This window comes from Drosophila eugracilis, unplaced genomic scaffold (assembly GCF_018153835.1).
Source record: "Drosophila eugracilis isolate 14026-0451.02 unplaced genomic scaffold, ASM1815383v1 contig_340, whole genome shotgun sequence".
Lineage (NCBI taxonomy): Eukaryota > Metazoa > Arthropoda > Insecta > Diptera > Drosophilidae > Drosophila > Drosophila eugracilis.
Genome location: NW_024573195.1, coordinates 249,792 through 270,491, shown reverse-complemented (window position 1 = coordinate 270,491; position 20,700 = coordinate 249,792). Strand labels below are relative to the sequence as shown.

Here is a 20,700-nt window from a genome sequence, read left to right as displayed (position 1 = left end):
ATTTCTGTTTTTAAAATGTGTCTCGATACATAAAAATTTACAATAGGTTTGTATTTTTAGAATAAATCGTAATTTTTAGCTTAAGTACCTGCAAGGCAATAACCACAGGCACTCTCCCCATCAGGATGCTTCTCCCGCATGTGGATCTCTAGTGTCTCCTGGTATTTATAGTGCCAATTACATTGCGGACACTTAAGAGTTTTGCAGGAGTTTCGAGTAGACATTTGCACGCCGCTGTTTAAACGAGCAGAGCTTAAAAGCATTTCGCAGCTGTGGACAAGAAGCAATAAAAAAAATAATATAATCCTTATTAAACTACGGTCAAAATAATAAATAAAGCTTGTATTGTATTATATTACCATTAATTTGCTCCTTATAATTGAATAAGAAGTAGAAGTATTTGTTTAATTTAAAGAACAAACGCAAAAAAAGGCACCTTTAACCATTTCCACATTTATTAGTGTGTCACCGGCAATAAAGTGACGGAAATTTTTAAATGATACCAAACCAAACCCACAGTTGTGCGCCTCGACCCAGGCGACACCATTAAATTGTGACAATTGGGAACCGACAGACGAACAAAAACATTTATTAAGTGAAATCAGCGCAATTGGCTTAATTTTTTTGGTTCAGCCACCACCATCCCAACAGATCACACATAATAATAAGATCAACATAACAAAAATTTCCAAACATACTCTTAATTGAAATACTCAGAGTTAATTTAAATATGCATGGGATCAGGGACGAAAAGTGGCATGAAACTTATTAAGACTAACAGAATAATAACTAAGGGTAAATACAAAATATAATAACTGTTTTTTAACTATTTTAATGTAAGTGCATGTTTAAGAGAGCTAATTTTTAAAAGAAAATAGGAAAAACGCTAAATCTTTGATGTTGGGAGCGAACATCATTCATCATCAATCGTAATGCAATCAGGATTTAACTAACCGGAGAGCCTTCCATCCGAATCCCAATCGTCATTTGCGTTTAAATGAACAGCAAGAGAGCTGTTGGCCTTTAGGCACAAATCATATAGCTATGACGTTATTGTTGCCAGCCTAATGACTTATTGTCAAATGGTAGCAGGATGTTTCCAGTTCCAGTCACATATTCATGCAGCCTTAATAATTACGCGTATTAGGGCGATATGGACGCAACCCTTGCCTACAAATCAATATTCGCACCCTGTACTTGGCCTGTGACAGACCTTAACGGCAACCCTTCACCAATCAACCATAAACCGCTTGCGGCAAGGCCCGTATCTGCCTACCAACCGTAAACTCAACCAACCCCCAGACCTTTACTGAAACCCGAACTGCTGTCCCTTACTATTTTTAAAGTTATTGCTTACCGCGCACAGTCCACTCCTTGGGGACGACCATTGATGTGTTCGGAACAGGCGCCAATTGTAAAGCTAGATGTGGCGCTAGATGCATTCCCAACACTTGTTACCGAGGAGGCACTGGGTGATATGGCCAGGCCAACACTGTTGTTGCATGGAGATCGATGTGGAATCTGCTGGGGCTGTGATTGAACTTGAAGCTGAGGTAAAGATTGAGAGAGATGACAATGCGAAGAGGGCGGCGACTTTAATCGTTTGTGAATATCAAGGAGCTCGCAGGTTTTGCAGTCACCATTGGGGTCGGGATGATCGGGGCACTGGCTGGGAATTATGGAACTGTTTTGCTGATGTTGCTGAAGTTGCTGTTGTATGAACTCGGTGATCAACTTAACCCGGTTGTCATTTGAATCATTGGCGGCCAGCGCTGCTAAAGATGCATGGAAGGAAGTCACCTGAGAAGGGTGTATGCCACCCGTCGCCACATGCTGCAGTTGCACGAAATCAGAATCATTTGTTTGAGGTGACGTTGACATAGAACCGGTTTTCATTTCGATCTCTGATGACGATGACGATGGCGGCTCTATTCCTTGGTTAAAATTGGTTAACTTATTGATACTTATATTATCAGTACTGGGTAATGAGACCTCTCCGGATGTATATGTCGATGTAGGTGAACTGGTTGAGGATACTTTTGATAGATTATTAGTCTTTGCTGTTTCTGAGTTTAAGGAACAAAATTTCACAGTTGATTTTACTGCTACTTTAGGTGATGATGACGGAAGATATGCACTAGGTGCCGCCATTTTACTTCTACTAGTGTCCTGATTAGTTTCAGGCTCATGCTCTAGGTCCTGCTCCAGGGTTCGGACTGGCTCAGTCTCCTGTTTTTTTTCGAGCTCCAGATCATCCTCATTTCCGAGACCTGGTTGCGGAGACGAAGACTTCGCAACACCACTGACCTCAGGTGTTATTTGAAGTTGTTCAGTGTTGTCATTAGCAGCACAGGTGACATTATGATCCAAAGGCTGCAGAAAAGATATCTGCGGCTTTTCATCCATATTTCGCTGAATAATGGCACTGGAGTACTCGCGATTAAGTAACTGCTGGTCCAACTCTTCCAAGTTGAGTCGGTGTTCAATGTTCGCATGCAAGCTAAAAGACTTAACGTTCCCAAAGGACAACTTGCAGATAAAACACATTAAAATTGGTTTTTGGATTTTAAATGCTTTGATTTGGTCTTGGCAAGTTGAGTTTGCATCTTGCGCGGACACCACACGAAAAGAGTGAACTTTTGGACTCGATTTGTAGATTGCTCCTGATAAAGCTTCCAGACCAGGACCAGCACCCACGGAATCTTCTCGTCCTTCCTTCTCGCTTTGCTCTTGATGATGTTGATGGTGCTGTTCTTTTTCTTTCTCCCCCTGTCCACGGTCTTTGACCTTAGAGAGTTTACCTATTGAAGCACAAGTTGGGGCATAACATTGGGCAGACCCCGATCCACATCCATTGGCATTGTCTGCGGCGATAATGTATGCGCTGCCATCAAGATTGTAAACTATTTTGCCGTTAAAAGTTTCCACATCAGAACTGGACATTTGAGAGCCGTCGTCATTACCATTATTGTAGCTGCAAATTAATTACAAATATTAGTAGGTTTCAAATTAAAATATCCCTGAACGAGTTAAAACGTTAAGACCATGGTATATGCAACACATAACAGTCAAAATTTTAAAATGTATGACGTCAAAATTAAATCCTCTTAAATCAATTTATTAATTTTCTTAAAGTCTTCTTAGGAACCCCTTTTAGTTTTAGTATAGTTTTTGGTGTTATACTTACCACCTCAAAAAATTTTCAATGTGTATTCATTGGGGTTGAGGTCTCGACAGATGAATTTAAGTTACTATAGAAATCTCTAAGTGACCAATCCGTAGGAACGACAAGTTCCAAAGAAGTATTGACAATTCGAACATATTGAGAAGAGAAATTAAGGAACTCTAACGTCCAAAAACCGCGAAAAACTAAAAACGTTAAGATATTGATAACTGTAAGAGCTAAAAAGTCAGGACCAAGCATACACATTCTTGAAATGCCACCGGAGCTTGAAGTGACATTTTCATCCACCCACGCCTTCTGTGACGCCTACAAAAGACAAAAAACTAAAATCGTTGAGATATCAGGATCTATAAGAGTTAGAAAGTAGGGTTTTAAGCATGTATAATGTTTATATCTGGCCACGCCCACAATCCGCGGAAAACTGTGTCGCTTATAATATTAAAATAATTTAATTTTTTGTCAATATCTACAAATTTACCAAATATTTTTTAATTCTTCCCGTCCCGTGCGGAGATGAGTAGGTGTCCCATCACAGCTTTTAGGATACTTAACAAAATTATTGTCTCGCTTGTAGGTGTAGGCACAAATAGAAAAGTTCACTGCCTTATGGCTTTGCACAAAACAATGAAAGTCAAGGTTTTCCTGCTGTCATCCCCACACCCTCGATCTGCATCCGTCCCTTATTTGATTCGTTCGGACCATTCGCGCGTGCCTTTTTGTTGTATGTCTTTATTTCTCTGGAGTCGTCGTTATCTGTTCTTCATATTCCTCAACTGGTTTCACTCAGTCGCCCTTTCAGACTTTTGCTTATGCTTTGTAGCCAGTACACCCACATACAAATTCCGCGATATATCAGCCACCACCATCGAGTGGCATGCAGCCCGGTGGTGTTTTGCTTTGATTCTGCCTTGCGAGTTTGACTATAGACTTTGGTTTCGACTGTTCTTAAAGGTGAGGTTACAGTTGAGTTGGTATGCAAACAACTCTTGACGCATTCTGAAACCAGGGCCAGGACCAGAGCCAAATCCAGGCCCAAGTTTAGCTCCGCGTGTTTCCATTGCACATTTAGCCCATCGAACCTTTTTTTGCTTTTCTTCAGGAATGCGAATGCTGACAAAGGCTACTTATGAAGCAAACGCATATTTACCACTGTGGGCTTTATATTAAAGCAGACGCATTTGCCTTTTTTTCTTTCGAGTGGTTTCTTTAACACTCTTCTGTACGATCTGACAATTCTGGGAAAAGCATTTATTTAAAATAGGAATACAAGAATTAAGTACTGATGTGACATAATATCATAATTATCAAATAACATAATGTTAACATACATTTCTTAATAAATCGCGAAATAATACGTTTCGATTTGAAAAGTCTTTTGTAAATAGATATGGACAAAATAGGTTATAATGAATGGCAGACGGACGTGGCTTGATCGACTTGGCTATTAATCCTGATCAAGATTATTTATATATATAGTTTGTAGGGTCGGAAGTGCATCCTTTTTCCTGTTACATACTTCTCAAGAAATACACTATACCCGTTTACCTTTAAGCTATAACATTAACAAATTAAACAAGAGGATCCGAAAAAACAATTCACATTGGGAGCATCATAAAAACCTACATGCTTAATCCAAACTTTCTATCACTTATGGTTATGATATGAGCTTTTCTAGAAAATGCGGAAACCGTCTGTTGAGCCTTGTGGGTGTATGGGCGTATGGGTGGGTGTAACCGTATAATATATAAGATGCCCCGGCATCTAAAGATTATACATTCTGAATTTCAACTTTCTAGCTCTAATGGTTCTTGAGATTTCAGCGATTTTAGTTTTTCGTGATTTGTGGACGTTAGAGAGGGCGTGGCAGGATGCTGTAATAAGGGTCCTAAGAACCTAGGGACCTCAAGAATCTTCATGGTTAATCTTAACTTTGTATCTCTTATAGTTCCTGAGATCTCAGCGTTCATACGCACGGACGGACGAACGGACATGGCTCAATCGACTTCGCTATTGATTCTGATCAAGAATATATATACTTTGTAGGGTCGGGAACGCTTCCTTCTACCTGTTACATACTTTTTAACGAACCTAATATACCCTTTTACTCTACGAGTAACGGGTATAAAAATACACTTTTTCATAAAATTTAACAAATTTGTGATTTGGTATAAGGAACTAGGTATAAATATATGACAAAAGAGGTGGTAATATAATGGCAATTTATGGTAAAGTTAGAAAATGTGAAAGTATAGTATACGTCAATTTTCTAGCCAATAATTCAAACATTACTTATGTATGTATGTACGTACGAGGATGTTGGTTTTTTACACCACAGTAAAACCGCGAGAACAACATACATACTTATATATAATACAAACAATAAACAATATTCTACCTTTCAAGTCATTCGTTCATTTATTGGTTGAGGTGAGTACGATGATATAATTGGTTTATTTTATTCTCGTGTGCAATTGCATACACGCACAATATTTAAGTTGTCATCGGAGCCCAAGTTTCCATTAAATGCATATGTATAATTCAGTCGGGAAAACGCAATTTAGATAATTGCCTAGTCGGGTTGAGCTCAGTAATTACTTGGTTCACATTGTTAGTGTTCTACTTTACCGTTTTTCGACTGACCGCACGGAATACTTAATAAACATTATCTTGGGGCCTAGTTTTACATAAAAACGTAAGTATGTGTACAATTTTCAACTGAGCTTGAATTTCAAAAATTATAAATTTATCGAAAGTAACAAATTGTAGTTAAGATATTTAATTCAAATTTTTAACTTAGCTTGAATTTCAAAAATTATAAATTTATTGAAAGTAACAAATTGTAGTTAACATATTTAATTCAAATGTATATTTAAATATAATTTTACGTGATTTTCGGTAAAATTGTGGCCAAGGAGGTACAGCTTAAGGTGCTCTTCAGCAGTACAAATCCAAAGATTGTAAAAGCGGTATGGGTGGTGATGGAGAAGGTACAATCTCCAAGTACAATACACAATCGGTATGTCTGTGATTGTGTTCAGTTTTTACTAAGAAATCGTCTTTTGTTCTCAGAGATTCAGCATAAAAAGTTGCGAATATAAAACAAAAGTGTCACTTGCCGAGGGTCTAGAGGTACAAGACGATGTCCGGGGGTTAGCTTGCATTGTTATTCCCCTTTGTCGTTTGCTCGGTTTGAGTTGGTTCGTTTTTAAGAGTATTTATTTATGTATGTGTATATATCTGTGGTCATTTGATTCCGCCAGAGCCCCACAATCATTCATTTCGGTAAGATCAATGAATCGATACAATATACCTGGGGAGGTGGAGAATAGCGACAAAAAGGAAACCAGAAGGCAAAAGCTAAGCGGTATGAGTCCCGGGATCGAGTCGAGATCACAAAGCTTCAGTTGATGAACTGTTTTCAAAATGAACGAAAGAAGTTCAGAAAAGGGCAAACAATTTTCGTTTTAAGCCTTCATTAAAATCGTCGCCGATTGTATTCGCCGCATGAATATGTTAATTGCAAATTCGCCAGACATGCGAATGAATATGACAGAAGTAACTTTAAATTTTGTATATTTTAAATATTAGTGTTCTACACTTATCTTAATAACAAAATCATTGAATATTGATACATATTTTATAAATATATCCATACCACTTGACCACGCCCTTTCCAACGCCAACTAACCAAGAAAAAACGGTATTAACTATAAATAATATTTTTGTCAATAGTTTATTTAAATTGACGTCCTAAGGGTCTCACAAAAAAAAGTGGTTGAGATTGAAACTTGGAGAACATAAAATATTTTTGTAATAATTTTGAATAGAGTTTGTCTTCAATTGTAATTTATAAGAACACCGGAGGGGACATCATAAAGTTACACTTATAAGAAACAATAACAAGGACATAAACTATTTTTGGCCATTACCAATAACACATAAATAACGATTTCCTTAGGTTGTAGAGTTTTCACTTCAGTTGAGAATATGGCTTAATATCATAATGTGCTATAAGGTATTGATTTTAATAAATTCAAATATTTATTCCCAAGAATAGTAAATGGTTTATTGGTCTATTGACACCGAGAGAGATCAAGTCAATTCAAAGACTAATATGGGTAAGAGTTAAAGCCATTATCGCTTCACAATTTGACCCTATTAATTAATAAATAACAATGACTATTACCCTGAATGAATAAAAGAATATCGCCGGAAATAAGGATTGACCAAAGACCCAAAGACTGAAAAAGGCACCGTAGAAAAACCAGAAATAATAAAACGAATTTATGAACTAAAATCAAACATACCAATGTATACTATCAGCAAGGCACAAAAACATATATGAAAAAATTGTATTGTATTTATATTAAAGGAATTGTTTTCCTTGCCTTATGTTTATTGAAACAAAGTGATGTATGAGCTCCATAATACAATACAATACGAATCTTGTGTCTATACTGGTACGTGAGTCGGAATCGGGTATTGTGATTCAGGCTGTTTGGAAATGAAAGAAAAGGACAGGCTATCGAGCTGTTGAGCCTTTACATGCAGTCGACAGTGTTTGAGTGAACTTTATTTAACTATGTGAGTATACAATCCCAACGTGAGTGTGCTGATCAGCAGCACAACTGTTAAACTTATAAAAGACCAAGAACAGATCGGAAAACAATGACCAAGTATATATTTATAAGCCGACAGGTTGTCTTACCCAGATCTTCACACAAATAAATAAGTTTCAAATTAATATAAATTAGGAACCTTACATTTAATATACATATTTAATGTATTTTAGTGTCACTTACCAATTTATTGAATTAATGGCATAATCCCCTTAAAAGACTGCCAGTTTTCTAAAAATAAATAAGAAAACATTTATTTTTATGCATTTATATTTATACACTTTATTAGTCTATTAGCATTTATAATTAATAAAGTCTCTTAAGGACTAATTTAAAATCAAAAATAATGCCTTAGGCCTTGATCAATTAAACAAATGTGTTCATCTTAAGGGCTTATAGTGTTCAGGGGCTGAAACTACCTGTCACTCTGTGACATATTTGATTGGGAATCGGATATAACCTTTACTCACAGCTACCTGTGTTAAAAATAACACTCGGCTCGGGTAGAAAACATATTCATTATTGTACTTCGTTTAGCCATCTGCTATTTATCATTACAGTGACTGTGTAAGGAGGTTATCAAACTAAACAGTATTATTTGTTATTAACTTTAATATTATGTAAGTAATATAATATGTTGTCATAAGCACAATATTTTAACAGGGTGCATATTAAGTTAAGTTGCCAAAAAAAGAATGCATTGTAAAGTTAAGATTTCAAAATTGTCATTGATATACGCATATTTATAGTGGATAAAAAACTTTTTACGCAAAAAAAAAAGTTGAACTATTTTAAATTCACGTGACATCGCTAAGATTTTGTTCAGATGTGAAAACACGGGTATGGTAGAGTCACGGCACGTAATTTGGCGGACACCCATCGTGACAAACCTACATTTCTGTTTCAAATAGTTTCACCACACTAAAGATCTGCTTGCCAACACCAAACACGTATGCATACTAAATAAATTACTCCTTTAACATTTGTATACCCTTTCAGAGAGTTGATAGATTTCATATTTTTATCACTGCTGAAAGTACAGGTGGCACATAATAACACCAAGATAGTTTACAAACTTATAGAACTAGAGAGTTAAAAATCAACCGTGATTGTCCTGACCAGAATAACAGGAATACGTACGTCCCTTGAGCTCGAAAATATCGGAAGTTGCATATATTTGAACCAGTGGTTACTTCAGTTTTTTATATAGTTGAGATTAAGCACTCTGATTCCTGAGTTGGTTCAGCGGGAGCGAACTCCCACGAAACACGAAAAACTAATTTCACTAAGATCTAAGGAACTTTAAGAGCTAGAAAGTTGGGACTAAGCATGTATATTCTTGAGATGGGAGCGAATAATGCCTGGCGCTTTTTGTAGCAAATCTGAGATCTCGGTAACTATAACTAATAAGAATTTGGGAATATGTATGCACCTCGCAATGATACCAACGAAGGGTGGCATTTTCTGCATTTGGCCACTCCAAAACGCAATAATCTCGAGAACCATAAGAGCAACACATTTTTTGTCCATACCTATTGATTTAGCACAAAGTTCTCAATTTGAAAAATTATTTTACAATCTATTTAAAAATGTAGGTTATAAGGCCTCACATAGGCAGCGACGTCACCGTTGGTTACTAAGAAACCTTTTTATAAAAAAAAGGTGGCGTTAGAAAAATTATTCACTGCGTCAATTTCTAATAGCAAAATAATTATTTTAAAATTGGAAAATACAAGAAACGGGGATCTCATAATCAGAGCATTCGTCTATAGAGTTACTTCTTGTTTTATTTCTTTAGTTTAACGGGTATTTGTCAGTCGTGGCCTCGACTTTAGCGATTCTTTGTTTCGATCCAGGTACACCGAACAAGGAGGATTAATAACACTATCCTATCTAGTTTTATTTGGAAAGAGTTATTATTATTTCTGGTTGTGTCTTGTATTGTCTCAAGCGACCTTTTGTGAGTGCGGGCGACTTAAGCCAGATGAAGAAGAAGACTCGAAAGCAACGAAAACAATGAGAGCGGTATAAACGCAGCGGAAGTTGTCGAGACGTTTCTGAACTCATAATTAAAAGTGATTATTGCTGAAGGAGTTCAGTCATCTAAATTAGGGTGGAACTATTGAGTTTTAAAGACCAACAAAGGCCAAGTTTTCATTCTTCATGCTTATGTACAACTTTAAAAAACTTTATACTTAGTAATGTAAGGTCTTTTTTGTAATGTCGGTAAATAATTTTAAATCAAAATAACTTTTGAGTATATCAGTATATTGCTCAATAAAGGTTATTAAAAACCGCGGTCAGCATTTTAAAATTTTTTTAGGGAATACGATTATTTACAAAGTGCTGTTATACTTACATCACTATAAAAAATTGATTAATAATCCAATGATTACAGATTACATTTTTGTTAAAAACGCCGATAAAAAATGGATTTTAAGATCTATCATTTTTTATATCATACCATAATATTAACCTAATGTCGCTTTACGATTTGATAAGCAATATTTTCAATTTTTTGCGTGAATATGTTACCAAGTATATATGATTTTGCCTTAATGTGCGAGTTAAAAGGTTGTGTCGTAACTCTCTAAAAAAAAGTTCATCTAGTACATTTAACGGTTGACACAGAAGATGTAAATCTAATCAAGTTATGTTATTTTAATAAATTATGTTTGTTATTAAGTTATGTTATATTAATATATATTGATACCATTATAATGTTATGGTATCCTCAATAGCTTTTGAAGCGTAATCGTCCTATTCATACGCTTAATATTGAAAAACCCCTTAATGCGTTAATCAATTTTATAATAATAATTTTGGTAGAAGAAATTGACTCCGTGTATAATTTCTCATAGCTTATGTTACGGTCATAGTTAGCATATTTCTAACTAATGGTCAAATATTAGGCTTGTAGCCGTTAGAGTTAGCGTGGCCCAAAGATAAACAATCTTTAGATGCGATATTTCTATCTTTCTATGTCTTATAGTTCCCTAGATCTTAGCATTAATTCAAAATAGGATTCTGTTTTTCGGGATTTATGAGGGGGTATGAGTTGGTTGTGGACGTGTGATTAAAGAATCCTAAATGTTTGTTCATAAAAAGACGGACAGACTGACTCCGGCTTTTGATCTTTATCAATAATATATATGAGTATACTTCAGAAACGCCTGTGACATTCTAATAATCGTATACTTTATACCGTTTTCCCCTAAGATCGGTCAAGGTCAAGGTCAAGCAAATCGGCACGCAATATCCGTGGTTTTATAAAAAACCGCCTTTTTATAACATGTTAGTTTCCTAGTTTTGTTGTACCTTGATGTAATATAAAAATAATTTTCCAAGAGACATTTCTATAAGGTGTATTGGAATGCTTTTTGGCATTTATTATCTGAACGAATATCAATAATCCTAATTTAATTATATAAACACAACTATGCTTCCTTCTTCTTACATATACCTTCAGAAAGTAACAGAAATACAATGCATAAACAGAAAATAAAAATATGGAGAGCGCCGAAACTGACTGCACAAATAAGCACCCACTAGCTCAAGGAAATGGGAAGTAGGTGCTAAAACACACGCACATTCCTAACTCAAGCACAATTTCAACAAGCAGAGGTCAACTATGTACATATGTACATATGTCCATTCACAAACGACTCGGGTTTTGACAATTCCTGGGAGATCAAGGGCAAGGTGTTAGATTTAGCATTAGATCCATTATAAATGGCAAAATATGTACTTCAAAATAAACAAGAAGAAACGCTGCAGTCGAGTGCCGCGCCTATAAGATACCCGTTACTGTTTTATACAATTTTAAAATATACATTTTGCTAGTGAAAATTTACAAAACGCCACCTTTTGTCAAAAATGCGTGTTGACTAAATGATGATAACGTCACTGCCCATGTGAGGCGAGGCCTTATAGCTTACATTTCTTGATAAATAGCGAAATAATGTTCCGATTTGAAAAAATCTTTGGTAAATCGAAAGATATTGACAAAAATATGTTATACAAGGGCAAACGAAGACATAAACTATATAATAGCTTACCGCGTTTTGTGCGAGTAATAGTGGGCATACTAAAAACGTACCAATTTCGAAGTGTCTGTATGAAAACTGTGCTTTAAAAGGCTTCCAGAGCCTTACAAAAGAAAATCATCGTATATGTGTCGAAAAGGGTATGTTTAATAAATACTTCATAAATTGTAATTGTAAAGAAGACAGCCAAATTAAAAGCACTTTTAAAAAAATTTGATATATTAACTGGATAAATTCCATCATTATATAATAATAAATTTCTTATATATCAAAAAACAGAAAAAAGGACTGATTCTTGCATGTTTCTATCTCATATGTTCCTCCTAGCTGATTCTTCCAATCAGCTCGACCAATTAAAATACTCGAAGCTGTATGTATGTGAGAATCGTAATTAATGCAGTCGCCGAGGGGAGAGCAGGAAGGCAAGATGTGGCGTGTGGGTGGGGCTGCGGGGTGTTTGGGGGAGAACACAACGTACATATAAACGACCAATCAGAAGATGCTATGCGGATATTCATCTCACTCGCCATACACACTCTCTGCCTCTGGTAGAGTGCGATTTATATGTTACTTTCTTTGTGCGCAAAAAGTTTTCAACTGTGGAAGAGTAGGGGGGATACACATTCATAAGCATTCATGATATGTGCGTGTGTGTGCTGCATGCATAATGTTTGCATATGAGGAGCAGAGGACAAAGATTTGGCCAACAGGCTCACATCTGTATGTAAATGCATATGTACTTCGTGTATTTGTACACATGCGCTGGGAGCACTTTTAATGGCTGGCAATTACATATGATATGCAGATTTGTATCGCAAGGCCCTTTTTTGAGTTTGATTGTGAGTCTGAGTCGCAACCAAAGTCAGACATCGGTCCATATTTCACGCCACGCCTATTTTAACCCTTTATTACACTCTCGTCGACTTTTAAATTCATTGACGCACACTGTGCTTGATATAAATATTGGGGTTACCTACGAGCGAGATGAAATAATCGAAACGGAGCAAAACCCTTCCAAGAGCGAGAGAAAGGGAAAACCAACCCAATATACTAGCATCAGATCTCTACCTCTACCAATTTATCCAAGCAACAAAAGCCATGCGAGCGACTAAATCATTGCCACCGCACTTTGTCTCGCTCAGACTCTTTCAGATGGATTTCGCCCGCATATATATATATGTATTAATGTATGTGTAACCGCTCAAGAGAAAGAATGAGATGTGAGAAAATACGGCGGAGCGTAAATTTCTGACATGGTGATTGGTGTGGGGAATAACAGAGAAGAGAAATAACGCGGGAGAGAAACTCTTAATTTAATTAATATTGACGAAAACCATGAAGAGAGTGGTTGGATAGCGTGAGCACAACTTCATTATTTCCAAAGCGTCTCTTTCTCCTTACCACTCTGCGACATGACTGTGGCTAAAAATCTTTTTGCCAGTCGAGTTTCTTGCACAACAACAAAAAAAAAACAACTAAATTAAAACAGGTTCTCCGAGCACAACGTTCACGTTCGGCTTTAGTTTCGGAATCTGGATTGATTTCGGGTTCGGGTTCTGTTTGTGTTCGTATTTGAATTTGTTGCTAATTTCTATGTTCATCCTTGTTTTCGTTTGGGTTACGTTTCACGTACCCCTTTCCGTTTGCCTGTATGCGTGTGTGTCTCTGCGCGGTAATTGCAATTGTATGCGCACTCACGCAGCGAGGTTGCCTTCGCCTTTCCCTTCGCAGAGGTTAAGACTGAAGTTCCCTGGACGAGCTGCCGTTCGTATTCATCCCAGGAGAAACATCGGTACGCCCACAAACCCTCCCTCCCCCCTCTCACTTGCTCTCTCTCAACAAGAGCTTTCCCCCTTTAATCTATTTACATCCCCAACCAGCAAGTACAGATATAATGTAAATAAATAATTTATACATAATGCGCTGCTTTCGCTTGGCTTTACTACTGGCAGTATCTTAGCGAGTCGTCTGCCCCGGATGATGGTGTCTCTTTTCTGCATATTTTCGGCCCTCTCTAACTGGAGTCCTCGTTGCCACCGTCTCTTATGGCAACGGAGCAAAGCAAAGCATTTCGACTTGTGGGTGTGGGTGTGGATATGGGTCTTGGTTTGGGACAAGAGTGACTGAGACAGAAGGGTGAGGCGCTGATGGGAGTGCGCGAAGGAGATGGAAGCATAAAGAACACAATTACGCGGACATGGTATTCCAAGGTATGTACATTGGAATAAACATTTTTGACTCTTTCTATTCTCTCCCTCTCTTTTATTTTATTTCTCTTGTAATTTTGACTTGAAATTTTGTTGCTCTGGTATGTTTTTTATATATTTATTCTTGCACTTCTTTGAAATATTTCTTATTTAATGAAAAACCACCCTCATTCTCAAACTTTTACTTGCTTGAGTGTTTATGGCATTTTGGTTTGTTTTAAAAAAGCATAATGTGTCTATATTTTAAAATTCTTCTCCAAGCAAACAGTCGTTGAATAAGGGATGGTGAAATGGAAATGCCAATTTATAATTATATTTTTATAAAATTTGGATTATTCTACGTCAGGTTATCGAAAAAGTTTGTGGCAAATATGATGTACGTATGTACATAAGAGCGCCGTGACGTATAAGAATATTCTCTATGTGACCCAAGCCAACACCACATTGAACTCATTTACATTTGTGTGGACATGTCTGTAGAAATAACCGACATATTCACCACTGCACATCTACACAATAGCACAAATACTCGAACGCACAGGCTTGGCTGTTACACGAGCTGTTAAAATATAGGTATGTATACATACAACCATATTCATACATACATGAATGTTAGTTCGTACATACTCGTTCATATTCGAAAAGGAATTAGTCTCGTCTTTTTGTTTGTTTATCTTTTTTATTTAATATTGTTGCTCGTTATATCGATTTTGTCATCTTTCACTTGAAATTTGCATTCTTTCTTCGTTGCCAGGAAGAAGAAGACGTATGGAGGAGAGGCAGAATCGAGATCGTGATTGGGGGATAGTGGTTTTTAGATACCACTCGAATATCCAAACGGAAGAAATTACTAGTAGCAAACGATCAATCCCTTCAATCAGAAGACACTCAGACTCTGTTTTATTTAGCTATTTACTAGAAACAACTTGCCTTTAATTGGTTCCCATCTATGTACGTATGTATGTACACATGTGCATGTTTGAATTCCAGTACCAGTAATGGTACTAATAGCAAACGGAGAAGAGAGACAAGAACAAGTAAAAATATGTGTATGTAAGTAATAAAATGACAGGGAGAGTAAAAGTGCGAGTGAGACGATTGAAGTGGGGAAGCATTAGTTCTTAATTGGTTGGTCCAGTAATTAACTTTTCGGTAAATAGAATTTTTCTTACTAACCATGAACATAGTGATTTTGGGGGATGCTCAAATGCCGAGTTCAGCCAGTGACAGCACGAAGGGGGTGTGATTCAAAAGGCGTCAATTAACTGAGTCGTTGAAAAACGCAGCCACCCACACATGCTGGAAAACACAATCAGCGAACCAAAGACACCAACAACGTATTTGGGGCGGCAGGTGCGGAAATATGGCAAAGGGGAGAAAAAATACGAGGAGGAGTAAGCAGCAAAACAAAGCAGCGAGGAAAGGGAGAGGATGAGGACTTTAACAAGCAACAACCGACCAATCAAGTCGCGCTTTGGCGGTTGTCGCGCACAGTTGCTTTACTCTTCTTTTGATTCCGTTTCCGTTGTTCCTGCCGTACTGGGTCCCACTGTTTCTGCGCTGGCATTATCCGAGATTTAACAGATGAAGAGCAAGGGCATGGGCTCTCTGTCGATTTCGGTGTCGTCGTCATCGTCTTTCTTAATTATTTCGCTGATTTTGAAGCTCTGTTCTGCTTCGTTCGGCTTATTTCGGTAGTGCTCGACTCGTTCGTTGAACCAACTTTATCTCCAGCCAAAACGCGACAATTACTCCCATTCCCAAACCTTTGAAGCTCCATCGTCATTGGCTAATTAGATGTCTGCCAGTAATTAACAGTAACCAAAGAGTGACTTGCAATGACGTACCGCTTGCTATTTATTTTGCTTGTGCTTGGGGAAAAAGCTATCGGAAAATTATGTAACAGCTTACCCTTTACCCTGTTTACTATGAAAGTTGAAATCTGAGGGAATAGAATTAATATACCTAAAGTATCCTATTGCCGTTTCGTCCTCGAGTTGGGCGTTCTATCTGGTATCACATTACTAACAAAAAACTAATTTGCTTGAATATTTCAAAGACAAAAGTTCGGGTTTGTGAAGCTAATGGCAACGAAAATTATTTTTTCGGAGGAAATATACATCTTTATAAAACTTCAATATTCCCAACATACAATTATACATACATATAAACATAAATACATATATATAAAATATATTATATATATAAATATTTACTGAATTTGTGGATCTATAGGGAGATCCGGAAGTCAATCCTCAAAGATAAATCTTAAAAAACTTACAGAACAGGTCCCATCCTTGTATTACCTTGCAATCAAATAATTGAATGAGGCACCATATTTGTTTTAAACCTTAGCAATATTAAAGTATTATAGTTACACAGTGACCATATTTATTAGCAAATAAATCATTTTTTTTTTAAAGAAACTAAAATAAAGTCAAAACTTTTCGGATTAGTTCAGTGGTGTGCACTTACCTGACGTTCTTAGGAGCCATCCATTCCGTTATCAACTGACTGAAACATTGAATCTTTCACAGAAGGCATTTAAAAGGTGGTCGATTTTGGTATGAAGTTTTTGTTATTACTTTAATTTAGCGGCGATAGTTTTGTACTGTGTTATGTTTAACCTTAGGCTTAAATATTATAGGAACTTTTAAATCGAGCGCTTTTGACGTGGGCGAGTTAATTCATTGGCCTGCGGTACCTGGGAAATGGTTAAGTACAAAATTAAATTATTATATACCAAAAAAGGTTTGCCAATAAATGTTTGGTCCTCTTCTATAACCAAAAATAATTGTCCAGTTGTATTATTTGAATCAAGTCAATATTAAAGTTTGTAAATTAAAAATGTACAAATGAAATGCATTTATCCCCAGGTCACTTTGAACTTCGTCACATCCCATAGGTTCTAAGGTCTTTGTTTCACATTTGTGTGGAGCTATTCTTGCAATGACAGAATAGTAATAATAATGGCAGGAAGACGATTGCAGGAAACAGAAGGCTCAAAAAAAAAAAACAAATAAAGTGCAAAACTGACGTACCAATACAATAAAATGTGCATATGTACATGTATGCGGGTGTAATTGCCGTGACCGGAGGCAGGTGACAGGCGAAAAGGTTGTCAACCTACTGCTACAGTTGGCGTCTAAAGAGTTATTTTAACAAGAATTCGATCGTTACTAAGTATACATGTCGTACTTTGTGTCATTTCACATATTCCGTATATGAAAATGTGCACTTACTCAAAAAAACAGTTATAAAAAATGTGTATGTATACTTGCTTACAAGAAAGTACACATTTATATACAGGCAAATGGCAGAACGATTGCTTAAAAATAATTTAAATGGTTCATACAATCGTACATATATAGGTATACATATAGGTACTTATAATTTATGCACATCTGCATGTACATATATGCTTAGACGACTGCGAATCAAGCGAGTCTTATATGTGTGGGTGAATGTTAATGTAGGTGAGAGTGTACGGTTGTGTGGTTGTGCACGCGCTGTACGCCCAGCGATTTAATTTGCCTTTTGCGTTTTTGCATTTTTAATATCAACACTTTTACTCCTAGTTGGCCGCCTATAACACAAGCGAGACAGTTGTCTCTTTTTTTTACACAAATTTCTACACAAGCATAGGCCCAAACACAGTCAAGAGGGAATTTTTAGTCACCCTTCCCCCACCACAACCCCTAACCAACCGTCACGAGAACAAAGTGCTTGAAAGAGAGAGAAGAGTCAGGACGACAAGGACAAAAAAGGCCTGAGAGAGGAGGTATTCATTTTTGCATACATTTCTCTCATGGACCACGTGCTCATTAGACTTTGAAAGCAATTTATAGAGAACATCCAACAACCTAGCACCCTTTTCCTGCAAGACGCTCTTCCTATCTCCTTTTTTCCTTCCACCCAATTTACTTTCGCGCACCCTTCACTTGGCACGAACGAGCTGTATGTACTCAGTTCTGTTCAGTTCGGATAGGATCGTTTCGGCTCGGCCTATAATGCAATTAAAAATAAAAATCTTTCCCCTAACACATTCCCCGCTTGTAAAACGGTACTATTTGCCATCTCTTTCAATGATATTAAAATGAATTTCTGCTCTTGTCGATGAAGGGGAGTTGTTTTTGTTCCCAGGAACATATATGTACATTGCAGGTACATATATAGGGGTGACTGTATTGCGCTACATGTGCTTATACATTACAAAATATATTTTTCACTAAATTTGGCCATGTAGTATGGAAAAGAATGTTAAAGAATATCCATGCAGACGTATCGGTGAATCGTCCATGTTAGTGTACCGAGAATATCCTTTTAAAATAGGAGTGGGCAGCATTACTAATGCTGATCACACTCTGCAGTTCATTAAAACTGTTTAAAGGTCGACTGTCTTCCGTTCCATTCATGCCCTTATATTTTCCAATTTTTCCGAAAACTACAGTGTGCGGCACAACACAATAAAAAGCGTGTCAGTACTGAGTGTTGAACTCAGGTAGACGAGCGATATCGACGCGCACCCATTATTAAGGCAGATATTACTATCCTTAGGATCTGAATTGAGGATGGTTCCCGAATACTACAATTTCTTTAACACTTTTATAGATCACAATAATAACTTTGTGTTTTTTCTTTGACTTTTTCTGATTTAAGCACAATGAATTAACATATAGTCACTGCCACATGCACAATCGCAACTACAATCACAGACACGCCAACGGCAAATACATCATCATAAAGATCTACAGCGAAACCGCATCATCTGAGAACTCAGAACTCACCATCCGGCGCGCATCTGAATCATTCAACGTTTTTTTTCGACTGAGCTGAGAGGCAGGCTTACTTGTTTACTTGCTGTTTAATGTCTCTTGTCTCTCCGGTGTTCTCGGGCTGTGCTCTCCTCTCCTTTCCTCTCCGAAATTTGAAACGAACCCACCGAAATCGAATCATGCGTATAAAGCCAGATTCGGGAGAGAACCAGAGTCTCTGCGAGACTTCCGTAATGGGGTAATTATTGCCACGCAGAGTGGTAATTACGAAAGAGCGAGACAGGAACTGAAGTGATAAAACAATGTACCAATGTGCTTTTCGCTCTCGCAGCGAGCCTCTCTTTCCTTCCTATAAATTCCTGCCGTTGTGTTGGTTTGCATATGTGACTGCCTTTGTGTTATGTGGGTGCAGCTTGAGCAATCATCTTTCATTATTTTTATAATATTGCCGACGGATGTTAGGGTTTCCAAAACGGGCAAATTCCACAATTACCTGCACAAAGATGAGGTGTATTTCTAGTAGTTAATGCAACATATACAACATATTTATTATCACATAAAATAATTTGACTTTAGGAAGTTTTTTTTTAAAGCTGACGTTCATGAATCTTATATTTCAGCATCAATCTACTATTACCATACCTACTATTACAATTTCATTTTTCTGATATCTACAATGAAGATTTTAAAAGTAACTTTCTTTAGGGGATTTTGCAAATTATAATAATAATAAAATGGTTTTGAAAAAAATAATATGTTAAAAATAAAAATATTTGAATAAAACCAAATATGTACATATATATTCTATTGATCAAAACCATTAGCCGAGTCTAGTCGCGAGACCGTAAACACATTTGTTTAAAATCTTATTAAAAAATTATGGTTATACCTCCGAAAGTTGAAAGATATACGATAAACGTATTGGAGTATATAGGTACATATACACATGTTGCTTTCATAACTGTTAAGTAAATAAAACTGAAACTAAACGTAAATTAACTTTGTAATTGGTTTTACTCTCACTGATGCTTGTTTAATTCCCACAAGTCAGAACACTCTTTTCAAAAGTTAAAAAGTTAAAAACCAGATAAAAATGTACATGTATGTACCTTAAAATGTGTAGAAAATTAATAATTGCCACTCAAGAATCATTATGTGTCTTTTTAGAGCAGTTGACATTTTCGAATTAGAGCTCACTGCCTAACCAACTACTCTCAAAAAAACTAATTTTTTACGTGTCCGATAACTGTTAAGTATTGGGAAACCGATCCTTAGTTAGACTCTTAGTGTTAAGTTTATTTGAAAATAAAGAAGTAAATAAAGTATTCTATCTCTATTATATTAACAGGGAAACGCGTCATGTGACGTTACCTGTTATTCTGTTAACCATGTGCCTAGCGCGTTCTGTTATTAGAACCATAAATGGTATGGTTATTATCCTACTGTATTGCCACTGCCCATGTGAGATCTTATTATCTAAATGTGTTAATAAATTGTGAAATATTGTTCCGATTTGAAAATGTATCGAAATCAAAAGATATTTATTATATTTTGTAAATTATATAATTGCAAACAAATATTGTAATCTAAATACGCCACAGTTTAATAGTTCTACCTTTTACTTGTTCATTATTATTATTTTACCACCAAAGAAAATACAAACAGATAACACAAACATATAATAATAATAAAACATGTAAAACAGAATTTTTGTGGTACACATTTAACTTAAAAAGAACATAGCACGCATGCCTTCATAAAAAACCAATTCCTTAAGAAAAAGAAATGGAATGGAAATAAATCTATGTGCAACTCTCTCTCTTTGCGTTTCTGGTTGACATACATATATACCCATATATATTTCTTATA

The 20,700-nt window shown here is 36.4% G+C and overlaps 1 protein-coding gene across 5 annotated transcripts in view; it reads right to left on the bottom strand.

Annotated features, from left to right (window-relative positions):
- The window catches only part of LOC108102308 (zinc finger protein 2), a 34,649-nt gene extending 15,725 nt beyond the window's left edge, over window positions 1-18,924 (bottom strand). For 4 of the 5 annotated variants that reach the window (XM_017207069.2, XM_041818568.1, XM_041818566.1 and 1 more), the window contains exons 1-5: window positions 18,844-18,924; window positions 16,532-16,760; window positions 7,987-8,034; window positions 1,358-2,974; window positions 89-270 (exon numbers count right to left, since the gene is read on the bottom strand). In XM_017207069.2, coding sequence (XP_017062558.2) covers window positions 89-270; window positions 1,358-2,943 — 1,768 coding nt within the window. In that variant the 5' untranslated portion in view covers window positions 2,944-2,974; window positions 7,987-8,034; window positions 16,532-16,760; window positions 18,844-18,924. Of the gene's footprint in view, window positions 1-88; window positions 271-1,357; window positions 2,975-3,187; window positions 3,306-7,986; window positions 8,035-16,531; window positions 16,761-18,843 lie in introns of those variants that run through there. The other variant, XM_041818567.1, reaches the window with a different exon arrangement.
- Between the last annotated feature and the right edge of the window lie 1,776 nt (window positions 18,925-20,700).